General features: G+C 46.0%; 1 protein-coding gene across 1 annotated transcript in view; it reads left to right on the forward strand.

Moving 5' to 3' along the window:
• Positions 1-13,270, forward strand: part of LOC133351802 (E3 ubiquitin-protein ligase SHPRH-like) — a 94,310-nt gene that overhangs the window by 41,597 nt on the left and 39,443 nt on the right. The window contains 7 exon segments of the mRNA XM_061567339.1: positions 1,132-1,234; positions 1,236-1,306; positions 3,294-3,312; positions 3,314-3,357; positions 5,302-5,527; positions 10,941-11,084; positions 12,288-12,389. Of these exon segments, the coding sequence (XP_061423323.1) occupies positions 1,132-1,234; positions 1,236-1,306; positions 3,294-3,312; positions 3,314-3,357; positions 5,302-5,527; positions 10,941-11,084; positions 12,288-12,389 (709 nt within the window).

Genomic DNA, 13,270 nt, shown 5'->3' on the forward strand with positions numbered 1-13,270 from the left:
TTGGTTCTTTCGGAAAAGTCACGTAGAAGGGAAATAATAAAATAATAAAAATATATAACAATATAATTCTCACGACGTTTCGACTGCAACACAAGCAATCGTCATCAGGTGATGATGATTGCTGGTGTTGCACAAGCAATCTTTTGTTGCAGTCGAAACGTCGTGATCATTTTATTGTTTAATATTTTATTATTTTATTATTTCCCTTCTACGTGACTTTACCGAAAGAACCAAGACTATTAATCCCTGCAGTCACGAAAGCTTTACAACAGCACTTATGTTCTTGTATTGTTTGTTGTAACGTTCTTACCCGCCTCTACTAGACATCTGTGAAAAAGAGCTTTACAGCTCATCAGATTCCTCCAGTATAAATAAGTATTCTGATTCTGGTTCAGGCTAGGTGCGCTATGAGGTTTTAATTTAAAGTGTCCTAGGCTGCTGGCAGGAGATCACAAAACAGACTCAAGTTTTCACGGGATGACTGACTGACAGACGACTGGCAGATGACCGACCTGTGTTCCCCAACTTGCTGCGTTTTGGCCGCTCGACGCTCTTCTTGTCGTTGTTGTGAGCGTCGCTCCTCCCAAACCCCGTTCAGCGCACGCACGATCCGGTCGACCCCTTGACAGGAAGAGCGCCGGCAAGAGAATGCATCCTTGACGTCCTCCACCATCACACAAACTCTGGTCATCGCTCGCAGCAGCGGGTTTTTGGCTGGCCATCGAACAAAGACGGTCCACCGCTTTTCGCGCTTTCAGATGCTCTTCTGCGGCCGTCTGGAACGCTCTTCCGATATTAGGAAGCCACTTTAGCTATGCAGTTATAAATCTCCAAAGAAAGCGAATTTCTTTAGAACGAATTTTTGCATTTAGTTTGTTGTCCTTCCCCCTCACCTCCCGATTTGCATGGTTGGCTACGTCCAGTGTGAAAGAAGTTCAACATTCCATCACCAGCTCATCATCATCATTACCACCTCATCATCAAGCCACTGAAGCTATGCACTTTTAAATCTAGATTGAAAACTTGATTTCTTCACACTCTCGACGAGCACGGTTTGCTAACGTGAAAAGAAGTTCAGCGTGCACGCGCCCAACGTGACGATTGCGTGCGTGCGCGCGTACATTGCGCCAGGTTCCGGAATGCACGGGGTCTGCAGCTGCTGCTGTCAGGGCAGCTGGACGCGCTGCGCTCGGCACGGGAGGCGGTGCGCTCCGCCGTGCGCGGGCTGGAAGCCACCCCCTCGCCGCGACTCGTGCTGCTCCGCCACCGTCTGCCACCTCCGTGCTCAGCGCCTGCCCCGCAACTCGTGAGTGCCGGTTGCCCATCCTACACGTGTGTCCAAACAGTGCCAGTTTCTTTCTCATCACTGCCTGCATAATCAGGTCTTCTATGTGCAACCTTCTACGTTGTATGTATACACATATGTTGAAGTTCTTTCGCACCTTACTTAGCCAACTGCATAAATCGGAGGGGCATTGCCCCATCTCTCCTGTGTGCATCCTCAATCCTGCACCTGTGGCCCCTGTCACGGAGTGCAGGCAGTTGCCTTGTTAGTGGTTTGAACTTATATACTTTATTTAGAGCTTTTTTATTTAAGGGGCACCTTGGTGGCGTGGTGTTATATTCCTCGCTTGGTATACAGGAGGTCGGGGGTTCGATCCTGACCATGACGCCTGTATATTTTGAGTCTCCCCGTGGTCACGTGGATTTTTTCTCCGGGTCCTCCGGTTTTTCCCTCCACATTTAGAATCAACATGCATTTAGATTATTTTTTTATTCATTAGTTGTTATGAATGTCCACGTGATCAGCCACTTAGTTGAGCTATCAGTTGTGGCCAGGTCGCTTCTGGAAATGAAGCTATTAGCTCAGCTTCGTGTATAAACATTTTTGTGATTAGTTTACCTTTCCTATACTTTGCACACCTATCGTATCTTTTTTTATTGTTTGTTGTTGTAACATTCTAACCCACCCCTACTGGACATCTGTAAAAAAGAGCTTCATGTCTCCTCGGATTCCTCTTGCAGGCTAAATAAAGATTCTGATTCTGAGCAGGTGCGGAAACTCGAGCGTGTGAAACTGCTGCACTGCCACGTGCGCAGTAATGAGCATCTTCTGAAAGCACCTGCTCACATTCTTGGAGATATCTCATTATCACTGCCTGCTTCCTTTAAAAAAATGACATTATAATTAGGTATAGGCAAAAACTGAAAAAAAAATCAAACATTACTGCTCTCTTTTTTAAATCTTGCTAATTAAGGCGCTCGTTATGATGGAATTGACTGCATGGTTAAGGTAGGTATTGTTTGCAACGTCCAGGGCTATCACAGGCAGACTTGACGTTTCTGAAATTAAAATTGCCTCGGGGAGCGGGGGTGAAGTATTATGGCTGAGAAGTGATCCGTGCTCTTTATATATTTATTTACTTCTAACAAAAATGCTTTTTGTCAAATTGCGCGCGCGAGCGGCAGCCCGGGAGGCAGCGCACACGACGCCGCTTTCGTGCCAGAGAAGTGAGACGCGTCTTCGCGCGCGTGGCATTTTGCGTGACGCCCTTTATCTCAAGGACACAGCCTTTTTCGGACACATTCGTCCCTCTTCCCCCCCCCTTCCCCCATGCCTCGGCCCATCAAACCCACATGACTGTCTACACCCCCCCCCCTCAACCCGCCTGCACACTCCCCCCCCCCTCCAACCCCCCACATCTCTCTATCTTGGGTTGTAATTTCCACACGTCGTCACGAGGGCCCAATGAAGATGACAAATGCCTGAGCCTGCGATATTGGATTCAAAGGAGACGGAACGAGATGTGTTGTCATTTTCTGCTCCTGATTTATATAAATTAGAAAAAGCGTATCTCTTGCGTGGGAAGGGGAAAAGAAAGGGGTGAGGGGTGGATGGTGTCCGCTTGCACCTCACTTGACGTTTAGCATTCGTTAGTCGTCGGATAGGAGGCCACGAAGCAAAGTACACGGTGTCTAACTGCCGCTCGCGGTCGGTGGCTTATCTCTTCACTCCATTGGATGTGTCAACGTAGACCGGTTCATTCGTATTGTGGTCCGCGTGATTGAAATCTGATTTTGATCAATTTGCCGCCTCCGCGCAGCCGTGTCAATTTCACTACGAAGCTCACCCCGTGTGCGCGCATGCGCGTGTTTCTGCCCTTTTAAAAGTGCGGCTGAAATATCACTTCCACGGGCACGCGCTCATGAAACTTGCGAAGAATGTTATTCCAAGCTGCTGGCTCATAACCACGTTTTTTGGTGTCTTTGTGGGTTTTTCATTTTTTCTAAAGGTGCCCTTTCTGCAAGGCAGGATGAGCTGTTCACAGAATACGAATCCAAGCTGTTCCTGCAGAAGTAAGTTGTTATTCCGTCGCCAACAGGCTTTCCCCAATGCAGACCAGTCAAGCTCAGATGAATGTTACAATGAGAAAAGATCTGGCTCCTCGCCTTGTGCGCATATTACTTTCCCTTAAAATATAAAAAAAAAACAAGCTCTTCCTCTAGGGGCGAGGCAAACGACACTAACCTTCACCAAAAAAGCCCCGGCAGAGTCACATTTTAACAAATACCCATGTCTATGTGTGGATTTCTTAAGAGCTAGGTTGCCTGATTAATTATTTACGTAATCCACTACCGATTATCATTGCGATGACTGGACGAATCTTTATAATAGCGTCAAAATAATTGGTAAAAACCTACCACCTCTGTGCTTGATGACATCATCGATATCATCAGTGTCATCACTTGTAAGGGTGTAGGTCTTCATTTTTAAAGAGACCCAAGTAATCGACCATAAAAAAAAAATGTATTGTAATTTTGAGTTTAATCTTGATTTGAAGCTTTCGTGACTGCAGGAATCCATACTCTTTGGGTCTTTCGGTAAAGTCACGTAGGCTAAAATAAAATAAAATAACCAACCTGATGAAAAGATCGTTCCAGCTGTAGATTGCAAACTATGCCTTCAATGGTGTGCTGTATTATCATTGGCTGGCGTGCACCACGTGAACACTAAACTAAAACTAAACTTATTGTTTATTTTGTCAGGTAAGGCCCACTGAGCTATCCAGCTCTTTTTCAGAAGGGACTTGGCCACAAATGATAGTTCAACGAAGTGGCTTATCACGTGGAAATTGGCTCATCACGTGAAATAAAGCACACATGGGCATCGAGCCTTTTGACATTGTGTAATACAATGCAATGCAATATCGACAGATCGAATGATATTGATTCCGAAGCTAATGGTACATCCATAATATAGTTTTTTTTGCTTTTGAATCATTGTTTTTTTACTCGTATGCATCATATATAGACAGATTCTCCTTGTCATTCAACCACTCGAGGCCACTAGGTTCACCACAATGTTCACTAAATAATTGATGATTGAATCAAGCTGTGTCCCTGAATAAAAAAAAAATCTATTGGATAGCCAATGGGCCAAAATTGCTCATCCTCATTTTTCTTTATCCTTGACCTACTACATCCAGACGCGATCTCAGTGGCCAACGGACAAAAAGTTGATAAAATCAAAGCCACCTCTGTTTCCCTAAAGAGCATCACCTAACAGCGGTGGGGAAGTGCCCTTGTGTTTGTCTTAAAAGGAGAGCAGTGAAATAAGCATGCTGATGCAGTAGGCACCATGTTCCCGGGCGCACTTGTACAAACACAAACTCCACACTTAAAATGTGCGGCATCGCCTCCTGCCTCCAGTCGGCACGCCCACAATGCACCGACAACTTTCATTTGACCCTTTCTACTTCATGCCTTGAACTCGGTGAAAACTAAAATAATTCTGCCCATTTTTACTCATTTATCTCTTTTCGTGGTATTTATAAGATTGATTTAACTGTTTTAATTTAACCCAGGCTAATGCCCACTGAGCTATATAGCTCATTTTTATAAGCGACCTGGCCCGCAAGTGATAGCTAATCGATATTCTAACATGAACGAAACTCTCGCGTATATTAGCGTTGTTTTTCGGTACTTTACCTGTAGAAATCTGACCAAACCGATCAAGAGATCCCCCAATACTAGCCGATAATAAACAAACGATAATTTATACAACTTTTTGGCCAGGGCGGTAATGTCCCGCCCCTCCCCATGATGTCGTTACGCACGACCCATCGTGTGTCTCATCGTCGCCTCCAAAGTGATCGTGATCGTCACTAAACCATTACCGCCAACGTTAAAACACACATTTTTTAATGCATCGCGTGATCCCAAGCATACGCGTGATCGTTCCCTGACCTCGCGTTCTCCCCTCTCTTCCTATTTCCGTCTGCCATCTTTGATGGGCGGCAGCGCCAAGGGTCAGGCGGCCGTGTGGGAGGAGCTGATCAGCGAGGAGGGCGGCTCCGTGGAGAACCTCCGCCCGGCGACGGGCCGCGGCCTGTGGGCTCTCAGCGAGACGGAGCGCGTCCTGCGGGCCCTCCTGGCCTTCGCTCGCGCCACCCGCCACCCCGCGGCCGTGCTAGAGGAGGGCGGCTACGCTATGGAGCTCTTCGACGCCTGGAAGAAGGAGTACAAGGTGCGACAGGGGGGTCTCCCACAGGGGTAGGGTCACCAAGCCACACGGAGTAATGTAATGTAAGAGGGTGGGTTAAGATGCAGCCCAGTAATTGGCTGCTCACATCACTGCTGGTGGAAGGGCCTCCGTTATTCGCTCTGGAAAGCCCCTTCCAGAAGGTATTTTGGCTAATTCTAGATTTGAAATTTTCGTGACGGCAAGGATTCATACTCTTTGGTTTTTTCGGTAAACTCACGTAGGTAAAAAATAGATAAATGAAAAACAACTGAATTAAATCACGATATTTTGATCGCTCACATCACTGCTGGAGGAAGGGCCTCCGTTTTTCGCTCTGGAAAGCCCCTTCCAGAAGGTATTTTGGATAATTCTAGATTTGAAATTTTCGTGACGGCAAGGATTCATACTCTTTGGTTTTTTCGGTAAAGTCACGTAGGTAAAAAATAGATAAATGAAAAACAACTGAATTAAATCACGACGTTTCGATCGCAACACAAGCGATCTTCATCAGACGAATGCATACCAGGCGAGGTAGTTAACATCTCATCAGGCATCGCCTGATGAAGTCCGCTTGTGTTGCGATCGAAACGTCGTGATTTAATTTAGTTGTTTTTCATTTATTAATTTTTTACCTACGTGACTTTACCGAAAAAACCAAAGAGTATTTTGGCTAGCTCATCTTGGGTGCTGGCTGTACATCTTGGAAGAAGAGGTGGAAGTAGCCACATGCTAGCCCACCACACGCAACCTGACGATCAACTAACTGAAGGTGTACCCGTTTATGGGTAGACAAAGGTCGGCGGGCATTTTCATTTTAATCCATGCATCATTGCTTAACTACTCGTGATGCAATGTTCTTAATTTGACGCAAGCAATTCGTTCAAACCTTGTTGTCTTGTAAACGTACTTTCTGTTCTCCACGAAGTCACTTCGAACCCCTACAGCTTGCCTGGTTCCTTGTCGTGATCAAAGGGCCTGTAACATCGCACTTAACTAGTGGTCAATTAACCTGGGTCCAGGTTTGTCGCGGCACGAGAGAGTGCAGTGTTTAACCCGTCCACCAGAGGGTGTCTCCGATCCTCCTCTGAGACGGGGCGTTTAGATTAAACGTGCGTTTGGATTATTTGGCTGCTTTAAATTTCTACATGATGAGCCACTTTATTGAGCTATTATTTGACGCCTGGTCGCTTATGAAAAAGAACTATATAGCTCAGTGGGCCTTACCTGGTAAAATAAAATATAGTTAATTTATTTCGTTTGAGTGATTTTCTTTCCTTTCCTATACTTTGCACTCCTATCTTGGTTTTTTTATTGTAGTTGTAACGTTCTGACCCGCCCCCTGCTGGACATCTGTAAAAAAAAGAGCTTCATAGCTCATCGGATTTCTCCAGGATAAATAAATAGACTGATCGTATGTATCTTAGTGCAGCTATCTCCCAGATGCAGTCCTGGCACGGTCCCAAGGTCTAGGTTTTCATTCGTAGCCTATCGTCAGGTGGCGTGGCTTGTTTAATGACCTACAATGAGAGTGGTCTCGAGCACGGTTAAATATTTTTCACTTTATTTATTCTCACTTGTCCGCTTGTGTTGTCTCTCCCGTATTGTTTTTGCACGTTGTGTTTGGTCTGTAATCACTTCCTTACCCGGAGTAAAATCCTCTCAAAAACCCCGCTTTGTTCCGGCACCCTGAGATCTACTGCATGGGAGGCGCTTGCTAAATAATCAATGATGATGATGAATTGCGTTTGGGTGGTAAAGGTACAGACCCCCATCCTGGCGAGGAGGGGGGCTTTGAGGAATCGCAGTTGGGGAAGCAGGTGCAGTGCTGCTCGCCTCTACAAATAAGCATAATAAGGTAGTAATTTATTCTCTGCATAGTGGGGGGGGGGGGGGTACGTGGGAAATCAATGGTCTCTCACATTGTTAAAATAAATTGTTAAAATATTGTATTGTTGAAGCCATCATTATTGCTGCTGCGGTAGTGACTAGTGTAGCGTCACGTTTGATTAAGGAAGCAATTAAAATTTTAATCGGACTGTTACACAAAGTAACGAGTTAACCCTCGAGTCGCTGTTCACAAGCGTTTAGCTTGATGGTCTTACGCGATCTGGTGTCGAGATTTGATTCAGTAATCGATTTTTTTTATTTCATTTCCCTTCTCACATATTTTTTCCCGTCTAATTATTTTTTTCACATTTGTATTGTTTGCTTATTGCTTTGTTAACACATACATGTGACATCGGCATAGCACATGTGTGTGATTTGCATGCATTTACGCACGATCGACACTCGCACTTACGATTCTATGCTTGTAATAATTAATCCATTTGAATGTACCGATCAATGATGGATGGATGATTACCAGCGCCAGTCATTCAGTCGCACTTTGCGCAACCATGCTGACTGGTATGTGTCAGCCATCCCTGCTCTCCGTGTCTGACTGAGGCTTGACCTTCAAGGTCAGCCTTGTCTTGTGCATGGAAATGTCAATTCTCTCGGCAAACCATCACTTTGTTTCGAGGATCGCCCTGCGTCACCGGAGCACAGGGCAGTAAAATATCTGCTGCCACGACGGGGATGGGGGGGGGTTAATAGTCAGCCATCCGAAGATACGTCAGAGCGTGGAATTGTTATTTTCCCCTCCGATTGGCGGATAAGGGGAAAATGCAACCGGGATTATCTTTGCCGACAACCATTTGTCATTGCCTTCTTGCGGCTCTTTCCATTTCATTCTAACATACACGAGTGTGCAAATGTTATGCACATCTGCCGATGAAGTGTACAAAATTCACGGGTGTAAATGTTTTACGTACGTACATTGACTTGAATACGTGTACTCTGCGCATACTAATGCGGTGTAGTTACTGCAGACTGCATGAATATTTTGTGTGCCAGTAAAACCAGAGGCTCTGTTCAACATTGACTCAATAGAGCCAAGTGCTCAGGGTATGTATGTATGTATGTTGAACATCTTTCGCACTGTACGTAGCCAACAGTGCTCAGCGGAGGTGCAAAAAATTAGAAGTGCGGGAAATTGGAGGTATCCGGAGTTGTCCGTGTTTTGGTTGAGTCACTGCCGCCACCGCTTGCCGCTCGCTCCTCTGTTTGCGCAGCAGCGCGAGCGGTCGTTCATCTGTTTGTTTCTTTATCTCAGGCGCGAGAGGCAGCTCTCCGGGTCTTCAAGAATAAATTCTGCTCCGACTACAGCAGCAGGCTAATGAAAATCGCATCTTCGCCCGGGCGTTCGCGTCCGCGCGAATCTGTATTGGTATCGAACAAATGACTTGTTTGAGCAGCCGCACATTAAATTATCTGCACCTCCGTAGCCGCGCAACAATCTGCGCTTGGCAATTGGCCGAGTGGGAGCACTAAAGTGCACAGCCAAGGGCTCTGTGCCCTTAGAATAGTGAACCTGGGCAGGCTGCTGCTGTTGCTGAAGCCCAAGCATCCAATGCTTTCAAGCATCGCATAAAAATAGTTTTTCCATTTCCTTTCGAGACTAGTGCCCTCTACTTTGAATGGCGGTGAGAGTGAGAAATTATATTTACGAACGGAAACAGATAAATAAGGCCACAAAATTCATTTGAAAAGAGGAGGTACTCTGCTTTTCAGTCTTCCAATCTCATTGTAATTTTTTTTGGTATTCGGTCTCGGAAGTTACTCAGGCCCGAGCCTGGATAGCGCTTGGATGGGTGGTGGCCATGCATGCCAAGGTTGTCATTGGCAACCTCAGGGCTGTGTTACATTATTTGCAACAAGAGGGGAATGCAGCGTAACCCACTGTTCTACTGTGCTTCTACGCTCCTCCGTCTTTGCTCGCCAATATTCAGGATCCCGCAGTGGCCAGCTTGGTGAAGCATGGTCCAGTGACCCCCGTGACTCACATGGTGTGAGAATTTCTCATAGGGTAGTGGATTGACAAAGCGGCCATACATGTGCACATTATTCAATTTAAAATATATAGTTTCTATTAAGTTGTAGTGAAGTGCTCTGTAATAAATTGCACGTTTAAATTGTTCTGCAGTGGCCCAGGAGAGACTCGCCAAGTCCCATAACTCTTATTCATGAGAATCCTCTAAATTGAAAACTCATTTCTTCAGAACTGCTTTTCGTGTTCAGTTTGTTGTCCTTTCCCCGCACCTCCGATTAGCACGCTTGGCTGCGTTTCGGTGCGAAATGAAATCCAACGTACATCCATCCTGCTCTCTATTGGTTTTCCTGTTATACTTATTTTGAGTATTTCCAGCATGCGGTAAAGAAACCAGAATGCCTGTATAAAATGAATGCTTCCCAAGGAAATAACACCCCAACTTTGCGGCACAGTTATGCCAATTCTGAAACCTACTTGCTGTACTGTATCATGTGGGAGCTTCGCAAACCCTGTTAGCAATCAGGAGACCTGCAAGCTCAGTGTTGGGATACTGTTAGGGGGGGAGGTGTGGTGGTGGTGGTGTTGCCAGCGGCATCGGGTGTGATAACCTCTTGACATCATGTGCCTGCTGGGAGGAGATGTTTGCACTGGAGGTGACTAGTGGATGAGTGTGTGTGAATGAGAGTGAGTGGGATGTACGTGTGTGTGGGATGTGGGGAGCGGTAGTGCAGTGGTTTGCTGACGAATATTTGAACCGGTCCTGGGCCTCCCCTAGGTCAACCCAGCCTTAAATGAGCACCTCATGCGTTGTGTAAACATCAAAATTGGGGCGATAAAGCGAGTTGGGCGTGTTGCTGATGGCCACCCGTCCCTTCGTGCACGATGCCGGCCTTCATAAGTACTTTCTTACATCACTTTCTCCAACAGTCTGTTAAAGGCTATGTGGTGGGCGGATAGGAGTGGGGAGGCCGGGGGTCTTTGCATCTTTATATGGGATGCTCATTGTCGGCATGATCGTCGACATCTACATGTAAACCAAGCGAGAGCCCAACTAGAGCAAGAGTTTAATTTTCAAGCAAGCCCCGGGTTTGTCGAACCTGAAGTGAAGCAATGCAATTTGCTGTCCTGCCCTCTGATGCCCGCCATGTGGCCCCGCCCAGCAACCGAGAGCACCTGCTTAATGCATAGAGGTTACCCATCCCACCACTATCCAGGCTCAATTCTGCTTTGCTCGAGATCTGTGCTCACATTGACTTATATTCCATGGCTTTTAAAGATGGAGTCAATAAACTATAGACATACACTGGAGTGGTAACTTCTTGCTAACATCCTCATCGTGTTCTCGTTGGGACAATTATCGTGTACAAGTGATGTGTATATATTTAATACATGTGGGACATGCATTGTGTAAATGTAAGACTTGTATTACGCGCACGTTAGACACATGTTGTATACACGTGGGACATGCATCGTGTGCACGTGAGACGTGTGTACTGTGTGGGCGTGTGAGACACGGACGTTGTCACGTGTGTTGGACGTGTGTAGCTGCTGCATGAATACTGGATGATGCTGCGCAATCGTGTGTCGGCCGTGGATGAGATCGCCATGGCGACAGAAAGGTTCCGGCTGCTGCAGCCGGATGAGGATAGGCCGGAGCCGGCGCTTCCACACGTTATCGAGCCGGGCCAGGCGAGTCTCCGTCCGTTGCCTTGAGATCTGAAAGGCAACACCATCGCAATAATCAACATCACTTAGAAACATCATCACCAAAATCATTATCGTCATCATCATCTTCAACACCAGCAGCACCATAATCCTCATTGCCATAATCCCCAACACCGTCACCGTGATATCATTATATCCATCAGCGTTATCATTACCAAAACCACCATAACAGAATGTCACCATCATCAATCGGCCATCACCATTATCATGACACACCATAATCTGTATAATCATCATCACAACCACTGTAATTATTATCACTGCCACAAGTAGCCCCATAATCATCTTCATTTATTATCAACAACACCTCAAGTACCACCACCGTCAGCATGACCAAAATTATCACCTTTACCACCACAGTAGCCAACGTCATCGGATTGCCATCGAATGCCTGTAATTTGTTGTCCTTATCACGAAGACTTTGTCTGTTGTGTCTTTTCTTCTAAGCCAGGGCTTCCAACACTCTGGTCCTAGTGGCCCACCATGCAACTCAACTCTGGGCCACTTTTACGTGTGTAATCGGATCCATCGTGCTCAATTTAAATAAAGAAAAATATTTACTTCCAATTTTAAGCACACAGCGATAAGAGCGTTTGAAAACACTGTTGCACAGCACGAAATTAAGCCGACTCAAAGGTTAGAATGTCGACGCGGCCGCGACTCAGAATCCCATCCTATTTTGCATAATTCGTTACGGAAGTGTGAATCATCTTCTTGGTTCTTTCGGTAAAGTCACGTAGAAGGGAAGTAATAAAATAATAAAAATAAAACATAATAAAACAATTCTCACGACGTTTCGGCCACAACGCAATGCGCCCAGCTTATATATATGCTCCAAGCTCGTGTGCTGTTTCATTCAGACTCTGTCGCCTCGACGGACCTGGTTTTCACCTGAGGACGGCTGCTTGCGTTGTGGCCGAAACGTCGTGAGAATTGTTTTATTATGTTTTATTATTATTTTATTACTTCCCTTCTACGTGACTTTACCGAAAGAACCAAGAAGATGAATCCCTGCAGTCACGAAAGCTTTAAATCGAAATTTAAGTGTGAATCAATGCAGATAGGACCGTGGCGGGGCAAGAGAGGGAGAAAAAAAAAACACGAGCGAGCCACTTTCATATCGCAAGCTCATGCGCTGTCCATGATCCCCCCCCCCCCCACACACAGGTGGAGCAGCAGAGGATGAAACTTTTGAACGATAAAGCACTCGCCGCTTCCCAGCTCCGCAAAAAACTTGGACAGATGCTCTACCTGAGCAACCTGGAGAAGGTGAGAGAGAAAGAGAGAGGGAGCGAGCCAGTGTCCCATGAAGGGCATGAGGGCGTTCATAACAATCACGTTTGGTATTTTCACCATTCTTAAAAGTGCAAAGCTATCGCAAGGTCACTCTGTTTCGGCAATGAGTATAGTCTGCCAGTACAGGGGGCGATGTTGCCATGTGGTTTTAGCCAATTAGCCCTTTCCCGTTCCAGCGATGTATGTTTACGCAGTAAAATTACTTTATCGGTACCGAGCCTCCCCAGAAGGCCAGACGGGAGGTCCTGTGGCACGGTTTAGGTGCCAGCTATCGTTGAGTGCAATGTCTTTAAAAACAACGGTGCTATGCCTTTAAACAATATTAACTCTGTACCGCTTGCACTTTCCGAGATTCAGCGGTGAACGGGCCACCCACCCTGCCACTTGCAGATGTCTTGGAACAGGGAAAGGGTTCAGTAATTTGCAAGTAATATTTTAACTTTCGTAAATTTGGAATCTTGCCTGCATATTTAACAGGTTCACGGGATCTTTATTGTCCTATGTGAAGAAGGTGGCGCGCATAAATATTGCTAATACACCCACGGTATCAACTAGTATTAATCAGGGCAGCCGCTGGATTGAAACCGTTAACCTCTGCAACAAGCGGAAAATGCTCTAATCGCTCTACGTTGCCAAAATGACATTGACACCGTCGGAGTACCCACGCATTACCCCATCACACACGGCCTGGCCCCCACCCATTTATACATCTGGGTTGGACAGAGGCAGAGGGATTTAATAATCTGCGTCAAATGACGGAATCGAACCGGCGACCTCCCATTTACAAGTCCAGTGTTGCTGACAATTGCACCTCTGCGGCAGCTCTTATATCATACGATACATCATAGTATATT

Source organism: Lethenteron reissneri, chromosome 5, assembly GCF_015708825.2.
Source record: "Lethenteron reissneri isolate LAM-NWPU_2019-01 chromosome 5, ASM1570882v1, whole genome shotgun sequence".
NCBI lineage: Eukaryota > Metazoa > Chordata > Hyperoartia > Petromyzontiformes > Petromyzontidae > Lethenteron > Lethenteron reissneri.